We start from the raw sequence: 16,975 nt of genomic DNA on the forward strand, positions 1-16,975 counted from the left end.
AAAGAGACGCTGGATAACAAAAGAAAGAGGTAAGCGTGGCCTGACCTAGCCACCCACCAACAGGAATAATGGCTGAAAAAGGTAAGATTTAAGGCATTGGATTCTCTTGGCAAAATAAAAAACGCTTCTTGACTTTGGTTTAGTTATGTTTCTTGGTGTTTCCCAGTTACTCTAAAAAATGTGGCTTCTATGCTAAATGACCATTAACCATATATGTTAGTGTGGCCGCAAAAATGCATTAATTATGTAATTTGTGGATCAGACCTATAGGTTATGAAAATTTAAAAATGACCAACAAAGCAAAAGAGCTTAATTTTGTTTATGCTTATTTTGAAAGGTGAGTTAAAAATCAGCTCTGATTTCAATTCTGAGCCAGAATTGAAGACAGTTAAGTTCTGTGTCAGATCTGCTAGTAAATGGCTATGTGAGTTTGGAGAAGTCCCTATACTTCTCTAAGTCTGTTTTCTGACAGTAAAATGAGAATACTGGACTCAGTCGTCTGTTCCACATCTAACATTTTTGTTCCACGTCTAAATTTTTTCTTGTTTTTAAACATTTTTTGTATTTATATTTTATAGTTATATAAAATAATTGATTCCAATTTGTCAAAATAGGTTGAATATATACTATATCTAAGAAATAGCTTTTAAATATTTATAGGGGTTTTTGCTTTGAATCTTGACAATGACCTTCTGAAATATGCATATCATCATCATGCCCATTTTATAGATAAGAAAACTGAGACACAGCAGTTTAGTAAGTTGTTCATGATCACTAAAGAGTGGTGGCACCAGGTGTTTAACCTGGACAGTCTTTTCCAGAGTGCAATGTCTTCAAGAACAGTTCCAGCTGTAACTACTTTGACATGCTCAAAACTGGACAAGAGAGAAGCATTTTACAATTACACTTCATATTTAAAAAGATGTTTTGTTCTTATTTGTGCTAGTAATGTAAGTGACATATGCAAAGTATGTTGTGCTCTTACATATTTCTGTTTCCAAACAATTCCACAGGTGTTAGTAAAGTTGAAAATATTAGTGCTAAAAAAACACTAATGTATGTATACTTTGAGTGTTAAAATGCACAGTTAGTGCAACTGTTACTATTTTACAATGAAAATAAATAATGAGATACTGACTTTCAAGGCTTTGTGATATGTAAATTTTATTAAAATACGCACATATAAAATATAAATGCACAATTAAAGGGTTAATATTAATTTTCAAGTTCTTTGAAATTGAGAAAAATACAAAGCCACATACATAGACAGTTCAAAAAAATTACTGCTATGTACTTCCATTGTGGTGGTACCTTAATTCATAAAAAGGCTTTCGTCCAAATGAGAGTAAAGGACATCTCATGTTGTTTGCTTTATCCTTAAGCAATACCACATGTCAAGTAAAGAGAACAGTTTTCCATTTAGTGCTTAATGCCTTATACAAGGTCACAGTGAGATGGAGAAACAAGAAAAGCACGTTGAATTTTGTCAGTTAAGAGAGACTCTAGCATTCTTGGAAAAATAGAAGTATTAAAATTCATTTCAACTTCAGAAAGTTTGCTTTTATAAGAGTGTCTTCTAATTTTAAATGTGTCTCATCTCCTGATGATATTATTTTAATAGCATTTTTAAAAATTTCACGTTTTAAAGTGATGGAAATTGTAATAGGAGTATAATTGCTAAGAATATGTATTCTCTCTTTTAACTAATGGCATAAGATCTAACTGTGTTTTGCAGTTAAGAATATATCTGAGTCCTTAACACAGGGACATTAATTCTATAGAATGTTTTTCTGTGATCTTTATAAATCTTTTTGTGTGATGCATGTGTGGATTTCTGTGTGTGTGCATGTGTATGTTTGCTTGAAAGAACAAGAATTAAATGCAGTGAATACTTGTAAAAAGATACTTGTATAAATTGCTTTTTACAGGTAAGAGTACAAATAGGAGGCACAGGAGGAATCATGTATAACAAACGCCATTTATATGTGTGTTGGATTATTACTGCCCATTGATTCAGGTTCAGTGCTGGTTGTTATAATGAATAATTTTTAAACAATAGAAATTCTTTTCTGTAGTCAAGAATGGTTATATAATGTATGATACTTTCCTTTTCCCTGTGATATTTAAAATTACATTCGGCTGTGGAGGCCAAGAACAATTCTCAACACCTTTCCCTGTGTTATAATTATTTACTTCAGTGGAAATTGTCTCAGAGTTGTATTAGATTGTTTTTTATTTAAATAGCTGCTGTATGTGTTATTGCACAAATGCATGGATGTGTTCTGTATACACTAAACACACACGGTGGTTAGAGTTTACAAAGCTTTGCACATATGTTATGTCATTTGACCTGCAAAACTATTCCAGGCAGTAGATAGCACAAATTTCATTACTGATATTTTACCAATAGGAAAGTTCAAGCTCAGAATTGCCCAAGGTCACATAACAGTAAAAGATCCGTGGTTTAATTCAAAATACCCAGGATTTATGACAGTCTCATGTATTCTCTGTAGAAAAGAAAAAATAATTATGTATGGGTATAACTAGAGAGTGTATGCTTTTTTTCTTAATGTTACCAGATTCCTTTTATGCTCTTGACTCAGAAAATTCAATACTAAAAAGACCAATATAATCCGTTTTCTACTGTTTATTTTAAAGCAGGATCTACATTTTCACACCTTCTGGTTCCTATTCTTCTCCTGATTGGCTGGATTGTGGGCTGCATTATAATGATTTATGTTGTCTTCTCTTAGAAAGGTAAGGGTTTTAATAATTGAATGTTTATTTATAGTCTAAATTACTCCAGAAACAATTTTTTCTATTTTACTAATGGAATGTTTTGTCATTCAGGCAAGAAGATATCACATTGACATCATTTAGAAGAATTAAGAAAACTATGAACATGACTGATTATTAAATGTCTCATGTTAAACAATGAAATGTTTGACATCACTTTACAAACTTGGATTATAAACTGTACTTTGGTGTGCATAAGAATTTCTTCAGGACAATAAGAAATTATGAGTGAATTTATATTCTGAGTGAGAAAAATGTTTAGCTATGATGAAAAATGCATGTCATTAAAAAAGTTTGATAAATTTAATCACATTACAAAAAATTCTCCCCCCTACCCTCTGGAAAAAACTATAGAGAAAGTTGGCTAAGGCTGTGCACAGTGGTTCATGCCTGTAATCTCAGCACTTTGTGAGGATCCCTTGAGCCCAGGAATTGGAGACCTGCCTAAGCAAGAGAGACAGACTCCATCTCTACGAAAAAAAAAAATATATATATATATATGGGCCAGAGATAAAAACAGACAATTCATAGAACATACACTGTAAAAGTACACTTACTTAACCTCTTGTTCGCAAAAAGAGAAATGTAATTAAAACTACACTGAGGAATCATCGCTCACTTATCAGATGGGAAAAAAAATAAAGATGTTTGACAACATATGTGTTGGTAAGGCTGTGTGCAATTAGGCATTCTCATACATTGTCTTTGGGAATTCAAAATGCTATATTTTGGGGGATGTTTGGCGGTACATATCTATCAAAATTATATACGTATTTAATTTTTGACTCAGCGATCCCTCTTCTAGGAATATGGCAATTTCCACAGGTATATGAGCAAAAATAGAAAATGACTTATATACAAAGCTATTTATTCTGGCATACTCTGTGTAGCAAAAACCTGGAAATAAGCCAAATATCTTTTAAGAGGGGATTAACTGAACAAACTGTGGTATGTCTACATAATGTAGTACTTATGCAGTTGTAAAAAGGAATGAAAAGGATTTTTAGATACTGGTATGATGAGATCTCCAGGACAAAGTGTTAAGTGAAGAATCCAGCTATAGGACAATGTGTGCTACCTTTTATACGAGAGAAGAAGGGGCTATACCAATGTGTACATGTATTTGTTGAAATTAAAATATTGTGAGGAGAAACAAATGGAGGTTAGGTATCTCTGAATATGTCTTGTTTTATAGTTTTTATTTTTGGAATCATATGGCTATTTTATAAGTTAAAAAGAAAAAAATTATTTCTCAAAATTTAAAACAAACTAAAGCAGATCTGATAGTATATCAAGTTGTGGCATAACCACACAGAGAAAAGACATCTTTCATGCATCTCTATAACATAGCATATTTGACTGTACACCTCTTATGGGGTAAAAATCTTAACCACATTCAGTAGTCTTTTTGTTCATGGTAATATTGATATGGTTTGAAATTAATATCATCAGCATAAAACTCAAGTAAATAATTGGTGATATTAAATCTGAATTGCAAATATCAGTATAAACTAATTATTTTTCTTCTTCTAAAACAAAAAGTCTATTCAAACTCTGTCCACTGGAAAAAGCCTGGGAGGAAGGAGTCCAGTCTGTAAGTCCAGTCTCCACTCAAAGGAGGCAGGGATCCCTACCCTAGCCTAGGGCAGAAAATGTACAATGTAATCTGCAATTTCATACCGAATGGATTAGTCTGATTATACCTGAACCCACTGATTAATTTAACATCACCAAAAATATTACAACTCAACATTGTGTTCCTTCTGATAGGAGACGGTAGAAAGTAGAGTGCCACCTATGAAGTATTCTTGGCAAAACAAGTGAACCTGAAGCAGAACAAGTTTCTGGATCTATCTAAGGCTACTCTAAACAAAATCATGAAGATATATTCTGCCAAGTCCAAAGTGTGGAAAATTATAAAGGACACATAATCCAGTTTTTCCAACAAATAACTAGCATTAAAAAGTGAGGTGGCTCACGCCTGTAATCCCAACACTTTGGGAGGCTGAGGCAGGTGGATCACCTGAGACCATCCTGACCAACATGGTGAAATCCCGTCTCTACTAAAAACACAAAAATTAGCTGGGCGTGGTGGCGCATGCCTGTAATCCCAGCTACTCGGGAGGCTGAGGCAGGAGAATTGCTTGAACCAGGGAGTCGGAGCTTGCAGTGAGCTGAGATCATGCCACTGCACTCCAGTCTGGTGACAGAGTGAGACTCTGTCTCAAAAAAAAAAAAAAAAAAAAGAAGTGAGGTGGGAAAGGGGAAACTATTATAGAAAAAAAGAGACTTAAAATGATAGCCAACAAATGAATCAACAACAAAAGACACATTTTTGCATGTCTGTGATAAAGATATTAAAGAATTGTTATTAATTCTAGACATTACATGTTAGGGTTTGAATATGGTTTGTTTTTCTCCACCAAATCTCATATTGAAAGTTAATTCCCAGTGTGGCAATTTAGGGAGGTGGGGCCTAGTGGCAGGTGTTTGGGTCATAGGGATGGATCCCTCATGAATGGCTTGGTGCCTTTCTCTTGGTAATGAGTGAATTCTCACTCTCTAGAGACTAGGATGGCTCCTTAGAAAGTGGGTTGTTATAAAGCCGGAATGCCCCTTGGGTTTGGCCACTCTTCACATATGGCCACTTACCTGTTGACCTCTGCCATGTTTGACTCAGCACAAAAGCCTCACCGTAAGCTGAGCAAGATGTCAACACCATGCTTCTTATACAGCCTGTGGAATGAGCTTATTAAATCTCTTTTCTTCATAAGTGACCCAATCTCAGGTATTTCTTTCAGCAACACAAAATGGACTAAGACACTATAATAATGACTTGGAATAGAAAAGGCTCTAATCTGTTAGAAAGAATACTGAAATAATTGCTGGTTAGATATTAGGATATCTTTACCTTAAAATATTCCTATAGACAACAAACTAAAAAATGAAGTGGGGAACATTAAATAAGACAGGCAAAATGTTGACATTTGCTTAAGACGAATGATCTCACAAGGATTTATTGTACTCTTTATTCTACTTTTGTGAATATTGAACTTTTTTTTTTTGAGACGGAGTCTCGCTCTGTCGCCCAGGCTGGAGTGCAGTGGCGCGATCTCGGCTCACTGCAAGCTCCGCCTCCCGGGTTCACGCCATTCTCCTGCCTCAGCCTCCCGAGTAGCTGGGACTACAGGCACCCGCCACCTTGCCCAGCTAGTTTTTTGTATTTTTTAGTAGAGACGGGGTTTCACCGTGTTAGCCAGGATGGTCTCAATCACCTGACCTCGTGATCTGCCCGTCTCGGCCTCCCAAAGTGCTGGGATTACAGAATATTTAAAAATTTTTATAAGAAGTTCCCTTTTTCCTCCCAGTGACTCTGTGTTGCAAACCGTAACTAATACAAGTAAGCAAAATTACATAAAATAAAACATAGTGCTGTTCCTGAACCTCAGCCTGGGAGATTCTGATTCAGCAGGTGTGCACTGGGACCAGAAATCTGCATTTTAACAAATTCCTCCAGGGATACTTGGGCACACTAAAATTTAAGAACCGTTGTTTTAGAGAAGTGGTGCTCAGACTTTAGTGCACATCAGTATCCTCTAGAGAACTTGTTAAAACACAGATACAGATAGCTGGACATCATTCTCAGAGTTTCTGATTCAGATCTGGGGTGGAAGCCTATGAATTAATTTCTAACAAGTTTTCAGGTAATGCTGCTGCTGCTTCCTTGGGATCTGTATTTTGAGAACTGCTGTTCTAGAAGGGAGCTGATTTCTTCCTCATAACTTTCACACTATCTTCCATTTGATTAATTTCTCTACATAAATTAATCCTTATCGAAAAGTTAGAAAAAGCTTTTGCTCTATTCATTGATTCTGGTCTTTTAAACTTGGCTAAACACTTCAAAAATGCTTCTTAAATATATTTAGAGAAATATTTACAAAATTTAAGCAGAAAATGTGTGCAAAATTAGGCTCAACTCATTTCCTTAATGACTTGTCCTAATTTAAGTTTTCTCCAGACCTGAGAAAACCTAACTGACCTTCAATCAGAGGTCTTGCTGGAGTTGACTCCTACAGACTTCTCGAAGTTGATTTTTAATATCTTCAGGAATTTTGTATTAGTCAGTGTCTCATCTGTAGCTTGAAACTGGTCATGGAGGAGTATGTACACCACAAAAATCAACAAATGCTATATATTAGGACTTGTTTTGCTGTATCTCCAGCTCCTAAATATTTACCAGCACACCACTGCCTTGAATCCCTTCGTCTGATGCTTACACAGGTTTGTCAGGGATTCAAGACCAGCCACTTTTGAAAAAAAATCTTCTTGAGGTAATTAGAAAGATGATCTCTTCATTTACTTGAGCTTGTTTTGTGCTATAGACGTTAATGAGAAATCTGTGAAAGCTATAAGCTCTCCCAGAAACCAAACGTTCATAAAACATTGCAATACTATTTAAGGTGTTTATGGACTTCCTGAAATCTACAGAAAAGACACCTCGGGTTAAGTAACTCCTTAAGTGTTTCCTACTTTCTGAAGCCTTTAGGCTTTTTCACAACTTGCCTCCAGTTTCACCTGGAGTTAAAGAGATGACCTCATATTTAAGCTTTCTTTCTAGATAAAGACCAGTTTTTCTTTTATCCCTTTTTAAAAAAATTATTATTTATTGATTTATTTTAATGGACAAAAAAGTATTTATGGTGTACATGATATTTCAATATATGTATAAATTATGGAATGACTAAATCAAATTAACATGTATGTTATCTCACATAATTATCCTTTTGTGGTGAGAACATCAAAGTCTACTCTTGCCCCAGTCAATGGCACATGCCCATAGGTCCTAGCTACTTAGGAGGCTGAGGTGAGAGGATCACCTGAGGCCAGGGATTTAAGCCTTTGGTGCATTATGTTCATACCTGTGAATAGCCACTGCACTGCAGCCTGGGCACCACAGCAAGACCCCATCTCTAAAACAACAACCACCACCACCACCAAAACTACTCTGTTAGCAATTTTTAAGTACATGATACATTGTTATTAACTATAATCGCTGCATTGTGCAATGGATCTTCTGAACTTATGTCTCCTGTCTAACTAAAATTTTATATCCTTTGACCAACATCTTGAATCCCCACCCACTCCTCCCTCAGACCCTGACAACTACCATTTTATGCTCTGCTTCTATTTTTATTTAAAATAGAAGTTCAATTAGAAAGTTAAATAAAATAGTTCAATTTTATTTAAAATCCACATGTAAGTGATATAATTTGGTACTTATCTTTCTGTGCCTGATTTATTTCACTTAGCATAATGTCTTCTAGGTTCATCTGTGTTGTCAAAAATGACAAAATTTTCTTCTTTTTAAGGCTGAATAATATACCACTGTGTATATATACCACATTTTCTTTCTTTTTTTTTCTTTCTTTCCTTTTTTTTTTTTTTTGAGATGGAGTCTCCCTCTGTCGCCCAGGCTGGAGTGCAGTGGCACAATCTCAGCTCACTGCAAGCTCCGCCTCCCGGGTTCACACCATGCTCCTGCCTCAGCCTTCGGAGTAGCTGGGACTACAGGCACCCGCCACTACGCCCTGCTAATTTGTTTGTATTTTTAGTAGAGACGGGGTTTCACTGTGTTAGCCAGGATGGTCTCGATCTCCTGCCCTCGCGATCCACCCGCCTCGGCCTCCCAAAGTGCTGGGATTACAGGCCTGAGCCACCGCGCCCGGCCTTATATACCACATTTTCTTTATCCAGTCACCTGTTGATAGACACTTTGGGTGCTTTTATGTCGTGGCTGTTGTGAATAATGCTGCAATAAACATGGGAGTACAGATGTCTTTTTGACATACTGCTTTTATTTCCTCTGGATATATATCAAGTAGTGGGACTGTTAGATCATATTATAGTTCTAATGTTAATGGAACCATTTTCTGTAACGGAAGACTGGATGTTTCTATTACTTCTTTCTACTGACATAACTTGGCATCACTAGTCAGCTTTTTTGATTTCTTTGGTTTTTAGAGAGACAGGGTTAGAAAACATAGTATTATGGCAACCTATGTCCTATGTTTGTCAGAGTAACTTTCCTTTCTTTAGTCTGGAGTATTTTGCTCCACATGTACTGGTCCTTTTCTTTAGCTCATTGAGGCTATAGCCTAGCTCATTTCTTGCTCAAATGTGTGCAGAACTTCCTCTGAAACACAGAAATCTTCAGTTTTCCACAAATCCTTTTTTTTTTTTTTTTTTTTTTGAGGCAGACTCTTGCTCTCTTGCCCAGGCTGGAGTGCAGTGGCATGATCTCAGTTCATTGCAACCTCTGCCTCCTGGGTTCAAGTAATTCTTGTGCGTCAGCCTCCCAAGAAGCTGGGATTACAGGCATGTACTACCATGCCTGGCTAACTTTTATATTTTTGGTAGAGAAGAGGTTTCGTCATGTTGGCCAGGCGGGTCTCAAACATCTGGCCTCAAGCAATTTGCCAGCCTTGGCCTCCCAAAGTGCTGGGATTATACGTGTAAGCCACTGTGCCCAGCCTCATAAATCTTAATATTGTATCTCTGACAAAGACTTTCTTATTTTAAGAGCTCAATATTCTATTCTCCATCATTGTAAAACAGATTATAGCATTTTTTTTTAAATTTATTTTTTATTTCAATAGGTTTTCGGGAAACAAGTGGTGTTTGGCTACATGAATAAGTTCTTTAGTGGTGATTTCTGAGATTTTTGTGCACCCGTCACCTGAGCAGTGTACACTGCACCCAATGTGTAGTCTTTTATCTCTCACTACCCCTACACTTTCCCCCAAGTGTTCAAAGTGTCGTTCTTATGCTTCTGAGTCCTCACAGCTTAGCTTCCACATATAAGTGAGAACATACAATGTTTGATTTTCCATTCCTGAGTTACTTCACTTAGAACAATAGTCTCCGATTCCATCTGGTTTGCTGTAAATACCATTATTTCATTCCTTTTTATGGCCGAGTAGTGTTCTATGGTATATATATATATACCACATTTTCTTTATCCACTCATTGATTGATGGGCATCTGGGCTGGTTCTGTATTTTTGTCATTGCAAATTGTGCTATTATAAACACGTGTGTGCAAGTATCTTTTTCATATAATGACTTTTTTCCCTCTGGGTAGATACCTAGTAGTGGGATTGCTGGATCAAATGGTAGATCTACTTTTTGTTCTTTAAGGAATATCCCCACTCTTTTTCACAGTTGTTGTACTAGTTTACATTCCCACCCGACATGTGAAAGTGTTCTGTTTTCACATCCATGCCAACATCTACTATTTTTTGTTTGGTTATGGCTATTCTTACAGGAGTGAGGTGGTATCGTGTTGTGGTTTTGACTTGCACTTCCTTGATAATTAGTGATGTTGGGGTCCGCGTGTTTCCTAAACAAAGGAATGAACACACAAGACAACACAAGACAAGACAAACATGGTGGCCGCCCCGAATGGCGCGCTCTGCTTTATTTTATACAGTCCTTTGTGGAATGTTACCAAGTCACAAGACACATTGTTGTTTTTCTGACCTTTCCCTGACTTTGTTTGCAAGAGCAGGACTTATGGGGAACGCCCTGCTTCGTTTGCAAGAGCAGGACTTATGGGGAACGCCCTGCTTCATTTGCAAGAGCAGGACTTATGGGGAATGCCCTGCTTCGTTTGCAAGAGCAGGACTTATCGGGAACACCCTGTTTGTGAGCACGTAGTCCTCTACATTTCCCCTTTCCTTATTTACAAGTTTGAATTTTTTTAAAACCATCATTACATGTTTGGCTTGCTGGGATTCAGTGTTTGCCCTTTGGTACCGTCTCCAGCAGACTGAAAATGACAAAGGCAAGAACAACAATCAATACATTACTAGAAACAGAGGTCAGCAAAGTTTTTACAGGGGCTCATAGGGTTCAAAGACATCAAACTTTGTGCAATACCAGTCATCACATCTGCACCAGTCAGCAATGGTAACTGATTGCGAAAAGTTTCAGAAATGTTCTGTGTTAATTCTTGTATTTCTAGGGAAAGATTATTATGACCAATTAAAAGTCTCTTTATCTCAGTACAATTATGTACAGTGCTGTCAAAAGGAACAGGAGTAATACAAAATTGGGTAGTGTTCCAATCACATTTCAACAAAGCTCGGGTATTCAACACTGTTAGCTGATCTCCCAACCAAGAAACCACTTGTTCCAGATTATCTACTCGTTCAGTCAAATGAGCATCTATGTCTCGTTGCTGCTGCCACAACAAATGTGATTGTTCATGCCATTGTTGCACAAATTCTGCATTTTGTATACTCTGGTGTAGAGCTAATCCAGCAACAGCGGTAGTGGAAGCAATTGCTACAAGTCCTATCACCGCGGTCACAACGATTCCAACCATTCTCCGACTGCGGTGGACAAGATCTTGCATAACCTTATAAATTTGAGTAACCCCAGCAGATTCACTCCAAGTACGTGTTAAGTTTACAGGTAGCCAGGTTTCTTTTCTGGCTCTTAGTATATATAAATCGGAATGAGACTCATTCCAATTATTATTCCACCAAGTAGTGTTTATACAACTTAAGAATGTACAATTGTTTGTACAGTTAACTACCCCTGTATTATTATCCCACTTAAAAATTCCTGTCAACAACAAGTAAGACTTTCTTACACATGCAATAACATATCTAGAACTATTTCGATGCAAAGGTATATGGAAAGGGTTAGCAATATTAGTAAGATTTAAGGACATGTTTCCCGTGAAAGTGGACATCGGTTTACCAGCAGCTAGCAACTTCCAAATATGACCTTGTATTTGTGAGGTATTAGCCAAATGTGTCATAGGGGGTGATAGACCACCATCATGCCAAGTAATAGTTTCATTGCCATCTGCAGAAATGCTGTGATTACCTTATGCCAACGCAGGTTGACATGGCTGAATTTAGTCTGAAAATCTCCATGTACACTCCAATCTGTAACAAGGTATTTACGACTCTTCTCTTTTACTTCTAACAACAATCATGACCCACTACTTCTACATCTAGTCCACTCTAGTTGGGAAACACCTCCGGACACATCAGGGATAGGGCATAAAGATAATGTACTTGGCAGAGTTTCATTAAGTACTGCAGTACGATTAAAAAACTTTGAGCCACAATAATCATAGTAAAGGCAGAGATATGACTACGGTTATAGCGAACAGCCCAAGCCTCATGAGAAAGATGCAGACAATGTGGACTACCCCCAAGACATATAGGTAACCCTTCAACCCCAAATTGATATGAACTATTTACTGTGCCAGCGTTTAATTCAGGATCCTGGTTTAAAAAAGGCGATGGTAACCAAGCAGTATCATTAGTAAATACTGGGACTTCTCTGTCTCCCCAGGCCCCACCTTGATATAAGGGTGGAAAAGGAATATAAGCCCAGTATGTAAATTCCCCAGCTGTTACCTGACAATTTACTACGGCCAGCATAGCCAGGAATAGAGTCAGTGGGGTTTTTGGCTGCCCAGCTTGTTGAACAACTCCTTCAGCTTCTTGAGTTAACTTTTTCAGTTGTCCCCATGTCCGGGGCTCCGCACGTCGAGTTCCGAAGGTGAATGTTCTCTGGGCGCTCAGATTTAGCTCCTGGAATTCCTTCAGGAACTTTTTGGATCAGCTCCTCTTCGCCATGGCACTGTTTCAACCGTCGAGATGGAAACCACTCGTCTCCGGCACCTGTATGGACAAGAGCATAGCCTCGGCCCCATTGTAAAACTTTTCCTTTTAAACATTTCCCTTGTAATGAAGGATAATACACCCACAGATTACTGTTTTGCGGCTTTTCTAAAGGCTGTTGAAAATGTTTCACCACTGCAGACTGCTGTAATTGACGCCAATGGTTGAGAAAATTTAAAGTAAAAAGGGCTTTCAGAATTTGATGTTTTGGGGACTCTCGTCCATCTCCCCCTTTTAGTTTTAAAAGTTGTAATTTTAAGGTAGCAGTGGCTCTTTCTATAATTGCTTGACCTTGACTGTTAAATGGAATACCAGTGGAATGATGAATATGGTATAAAGAGAGGAAGGCAGCCAATATGCGAGAGCAATAACCAGGGGCAATATCAGTTTTTAATTCAGCAGGGACTCCCATAACTGCAAAGCAAGTAAGTAAATGAGTAATAACAGAGTCAGCCTTTTCAGAGGGTAATGGCGTAGCCCACTGGAAATGTGACCACATATCAATAGTATGATGAACATATTTTAAACGACCAAAGGAAGGAACATAAGTTACATCCATTTGCCACATCTGATTTTGTTGAGTGCCTCGAGGATTAATACCTGGACTTTAAAAAGGTGCAATAACAGGAGCACAAGTTGGGCAGGCTCTGACAATAGCTCAGGCTTGACTGCGTGTTATAGAAAATCGCCATTGTAATCCTAAACTATTAGTATGATGTAGTTGGTGCTCATCCTGAGCCCGTTGGACACTGCCAATAAGTAAAGAAGCAATCTGACTATTGCCAAAAGATAAAGGTCCTGGCAAAGCTGAATGAGAACGAATATGAGTGATAAAAAAGGGGGGCAGTGCGGGAAGAGTTACAAATAATAAAGAAAATAATTTTTTAAAGGAGTTTGAGGAAATAACGGGAAAGAAATCTGAAAAATATATTTAGTTACATATACAGCATATTGGGAATCACTAACTATATTACAAGGGGTTTGAGGCCAGTCTTGTAGAACCATAAGAATGGCAAAAAGTTCTCCTTGTTGTACTGATTCAAATGGATAGTGAGAAATTTTTGAATTGTCTGAAGTCCAGTATCCAGCCTTTCCATTGCTTGAAGCATCAGTAAAAAAGGTGGGACCTTTAACTGGAGTGTAAGGGATAGGATTATATGGCAGTAAAGAATATTGTTGTAGAAAAGCAAATAATTTATTACTAGGATAATGCTGAGAAAAAGAACCAGTATACTCAGCGCAAGCCACTTGCCAACCCTCATGAGTTTCCAGCAGAGATTCAATGTATTGATTAGATAATCGGGTAATAATTTTTATAGGGTCAGCACCAAGCAACTGACGAGCTCGATGTCGTCCTTTAATAATTAATTCAGCCAATTTATCAATATATGGGTGAATTTTCTTAATGGCTTTATTAGCCAAAAACAGCCACTCCAGAATATTATTATCTTGATGTAAAACGGCCATTGGCGAATGGGGAGTACGAAAAAGACACAACGAAAGTGGAAGATTGGGTGCAATATAATCAAGGTGAGCTTCACTAATTCTATTGTCTACAAATGACAATTCTTCTTCTGCTACAGGGGATAAAGTCCCCATAGGTTGAATACAAGTATTTACAGCTCTAAGATCAGTTAATAAGTGTCATTTTCCCTTTTTTTTTTTTTTTTTTTTGACAAGACAAACGCAGGGGAATTCCATGCAAAAGTACTTGGTTCAATATGCCCCTCGGCCAATTGTTCCTTAACTAAATTCTTTAAAGCCTTAAGTTTTTCTTTAGATAATGGCCACTGTTCCACCCAAACAGGAGTTGTAGTTCTCCACTTTAATTGTAAAGCTTGAGGCTTGTGGACAGTGGCTAAGAGTTTAAAGGATTGTAGCCCATTTTGAACATCATATTTTTGGCAGCTGAAGAAATATGAGGAATGCTTAAAAAGGCACCAAATTGTTGTAAAAGATCACGGCCCCAAAAATTAATATTAATGGGAACAATATAAAAGAACACTTTTCCTTGTTGTCCTTTAGGTCCTACACAGCTCAGGGGCTCGACACTTTGGTAGACTATAGAGCCAAACATTATTATATACATCCGCTCCTGTGTCGACTAATCCCTCAAAAAGTATCCCATTCATTTGCCATGAACATAAAGGTTTTTGATCAGAAACTAAAGTTTCCCAGAAAACAGTTTTCCCAGTACTACCGAAACCTCCTTGACAAGACACATCTCTAGATAAGAAAGGAAAAAAAGGCAATAAAAGCAATTGTGCAATACGTTCCCTTGCCTCTAGGTGCATAAGTTGTGAGACTTGTACCATAATAAGGATTTCATCAGTAAAATCAGGATCAATAATTCCTGGGACCACCATTAACCCCCGCATAGCATTGCTGCTTTAACCTAGTAAAAGTCCTACATGTCCCTTTGGCAAAGGACCACACACTCCGGTAGCCAACTTATATATTCCTCCATTAGGAGATAAAGTATAAGGTTGGACAATAGCTAGGTCAGCAGCGGCACTCTGCTTAGTGGCAGCATAAAGCTGAGAAACTGGGGTAGGGTAAGATGTCTTTTTTTTTTTTTTTTTTTTTTTTTTTTTGAGACGGAGTGTCGCTCTGTCGCCCAGGCTGGAGTGCAGTGGCCGGATCTCAGCTCACTGCAAGCTCCGCCTCCCGGGTTTACGCCATTCTCCTGCCTCAGCCTCCCGAGTAGCTGGGACTACAGGCGCCTGCCACCGCGCCCGGCTAGTTTTTTGTATTTCTTAGTAGAGACGGGGTTTCACCGTGTTAGCCAGGATGGTCTCGATCTCCTGACCTCGTGATCCGCCCGTCTTGGCCTCCCAAAGTGCTGGGATTACAGGCTTGAGCCACCGTGCCCGGCCGGTAAGATGTCTTTAAGGAGGACTCGAGGTCATTCCTTGATGTTGTAAGCCACTGCTTACTGGGTACTGGGGTAGGCCTGCACTGCAGTTGTTGGGGCCCCAAGCCTGTGGGCCCCGGCTCCCGTTTCCCAAGAGGGGTGACAATACATTCCCACTTTTATCAGTTTTTGAACGGCATTCATTGGTTCAATGTCGACGCTTGCCACATTGTTTACACATATCAGATAGTAACCTTTTTTCTTTTAGAGCAGAAGAGCCTAATTTTTTCCAGCATTCCTTTTTAAAATGACCGGGTTTCCCACATTGATAGCATATACCTTGTTTAGAATTGCCTTTTAAAGCCTTAGAAAGTGCCCCAGCAAACAATTGAGCATTGTAAATAGCTCCTCCAACACCTGCACAAGCCCGAATGTATTCAGCTAAATCAGCCCCACTAGCTTTTAGAGGACGCAGCAATTTTTGGCACTCGGGATTAACACTCTCAAAAGCCAGAGTATCCAAAAGAATTTTAGCAGCAGGGCCTGAACCTACAGTCTTTAATACAGCATCTTGAAGATGGGCTACAAAATCTGGATACGGCTCAGTGGCTCCTTGTAGGATCTTTACAAAAGATAAAGAAGTTTTACCCGCTATTTCAACCTTAGTCCATGCTTTTAAAAACAAGGCTTTAATCTGAGTGAGAGCAATATCATCTAGGCCTGCCTGAGCATTAAGAGTGGCATATTGTCCTGAACCCTTAAGCTGCTCTTCAGTAGGTCCTGGGGGATTTCGCGTAGCATTTTTTCTAGCTTGTACTCTTTCTTCCTCCCACCACCAACTTTTTAATTGAAGCCATTGCGAAGGATCAAGGACAGCCTGTCCCAACGTTTCCCAGTCAATAGGAATCATATGTTCTGAAGAGAAGGAATCGAGAAGGCCAAGGACAAATGGTGACTGAGGTCCATAATTAGCATTTCTTTCAAAAATTTAAATTGTAGGGCTGTAAAAGTCACATTCTGGCCACCATTTGGGAACTGAGCACTGGGGCCGAAAGCAGCCCATGTTATTGGGAATAAATCTAATTCCTCGAAATCATCCTTTTCCTTTGAGTCCTTCTTTTCTCCTACAGGAGGAAGAGGCACAGAGAAAATCTGACCTGACATAGGCAAAGAGGTTGGAGGTAGAGGCAAAGGGAAGTCCTTTTCCAAAAGAGCAGAAGGGAAGGTAACAGGGAAGGCTCATGGCAGAGAGATAGGAGAAACAGGAGCAGCGGTACCTTGCAATTTTAACAACTGTTGTAACATCTCTAAAATATGCTGCAAGTCAGAATTTCCTTCAGATGAAGGAGGCATTGGCTCTTTTTCCAATTCCTTGTCCTCAACAACCGGGGCATAAATATGTTCCTCTCTAGGATCATTCCTCTCTAAAGCTTCAGATGCCTCACCTCCTGTGGCAGTATCCCCATGCTCTGAGTCAGTTTCAAGTAACTCTAATGCCTGAGTAATGGAACTACACACGAAGTCCACAACGTCAGAGGCACCATTTGCCCTCGCTGATCAGCTCGACGCAGTACTTTAACCACTTGTAACCATTCCTTTCGATTTAACTGCACTTTGATTTG

At 38.4% G+C, this 16,975-nt stretch overlaps 1 protein-coding gene across 1 annotated transcript; it reads left to right on the forward strand.

Moving 5' to 3' along the window:
* On the forward strand, positions 1-3,450 carry LOC112619524 (sarcoplasmic/endoplasmic reticulum calcium ATPase regulator DWORF). Its single transcript, XM_025377558.1, has 3 exons — positions 1-81; positions 2,659-2,757; positions 2,851-3,450. The coding sequence occupies exons 1-2, from the start codon at positions 69-71 to the stop codon at positions 2,751-2,753; spliced, it is 108 nt and encodes a 35-aa protein (XP_025233343.1). The 5' UTR covers positions 1-68; the 3' UTR covers positions 2,754-2,757; positions 2,851-3,450.
* Positions 3,451-16,975: the final 13,525 nt, after the last annotated feature.

This window comes from Theropithecus gelada, chromosome 2 (assembly GCF_003255815.1).
Source record: "Theropithecus gelada isolate Dixy chromosome 2, Tgel_1.0, whole genome shotgun sequence".
NCBI classification, from domain to species: domain Eukaryota; kingdom Metazoa; phylum Chordata; class Mammalia; order Primates; family Cercopithecidae; genus Theropithecus; species Theropithecus gelada.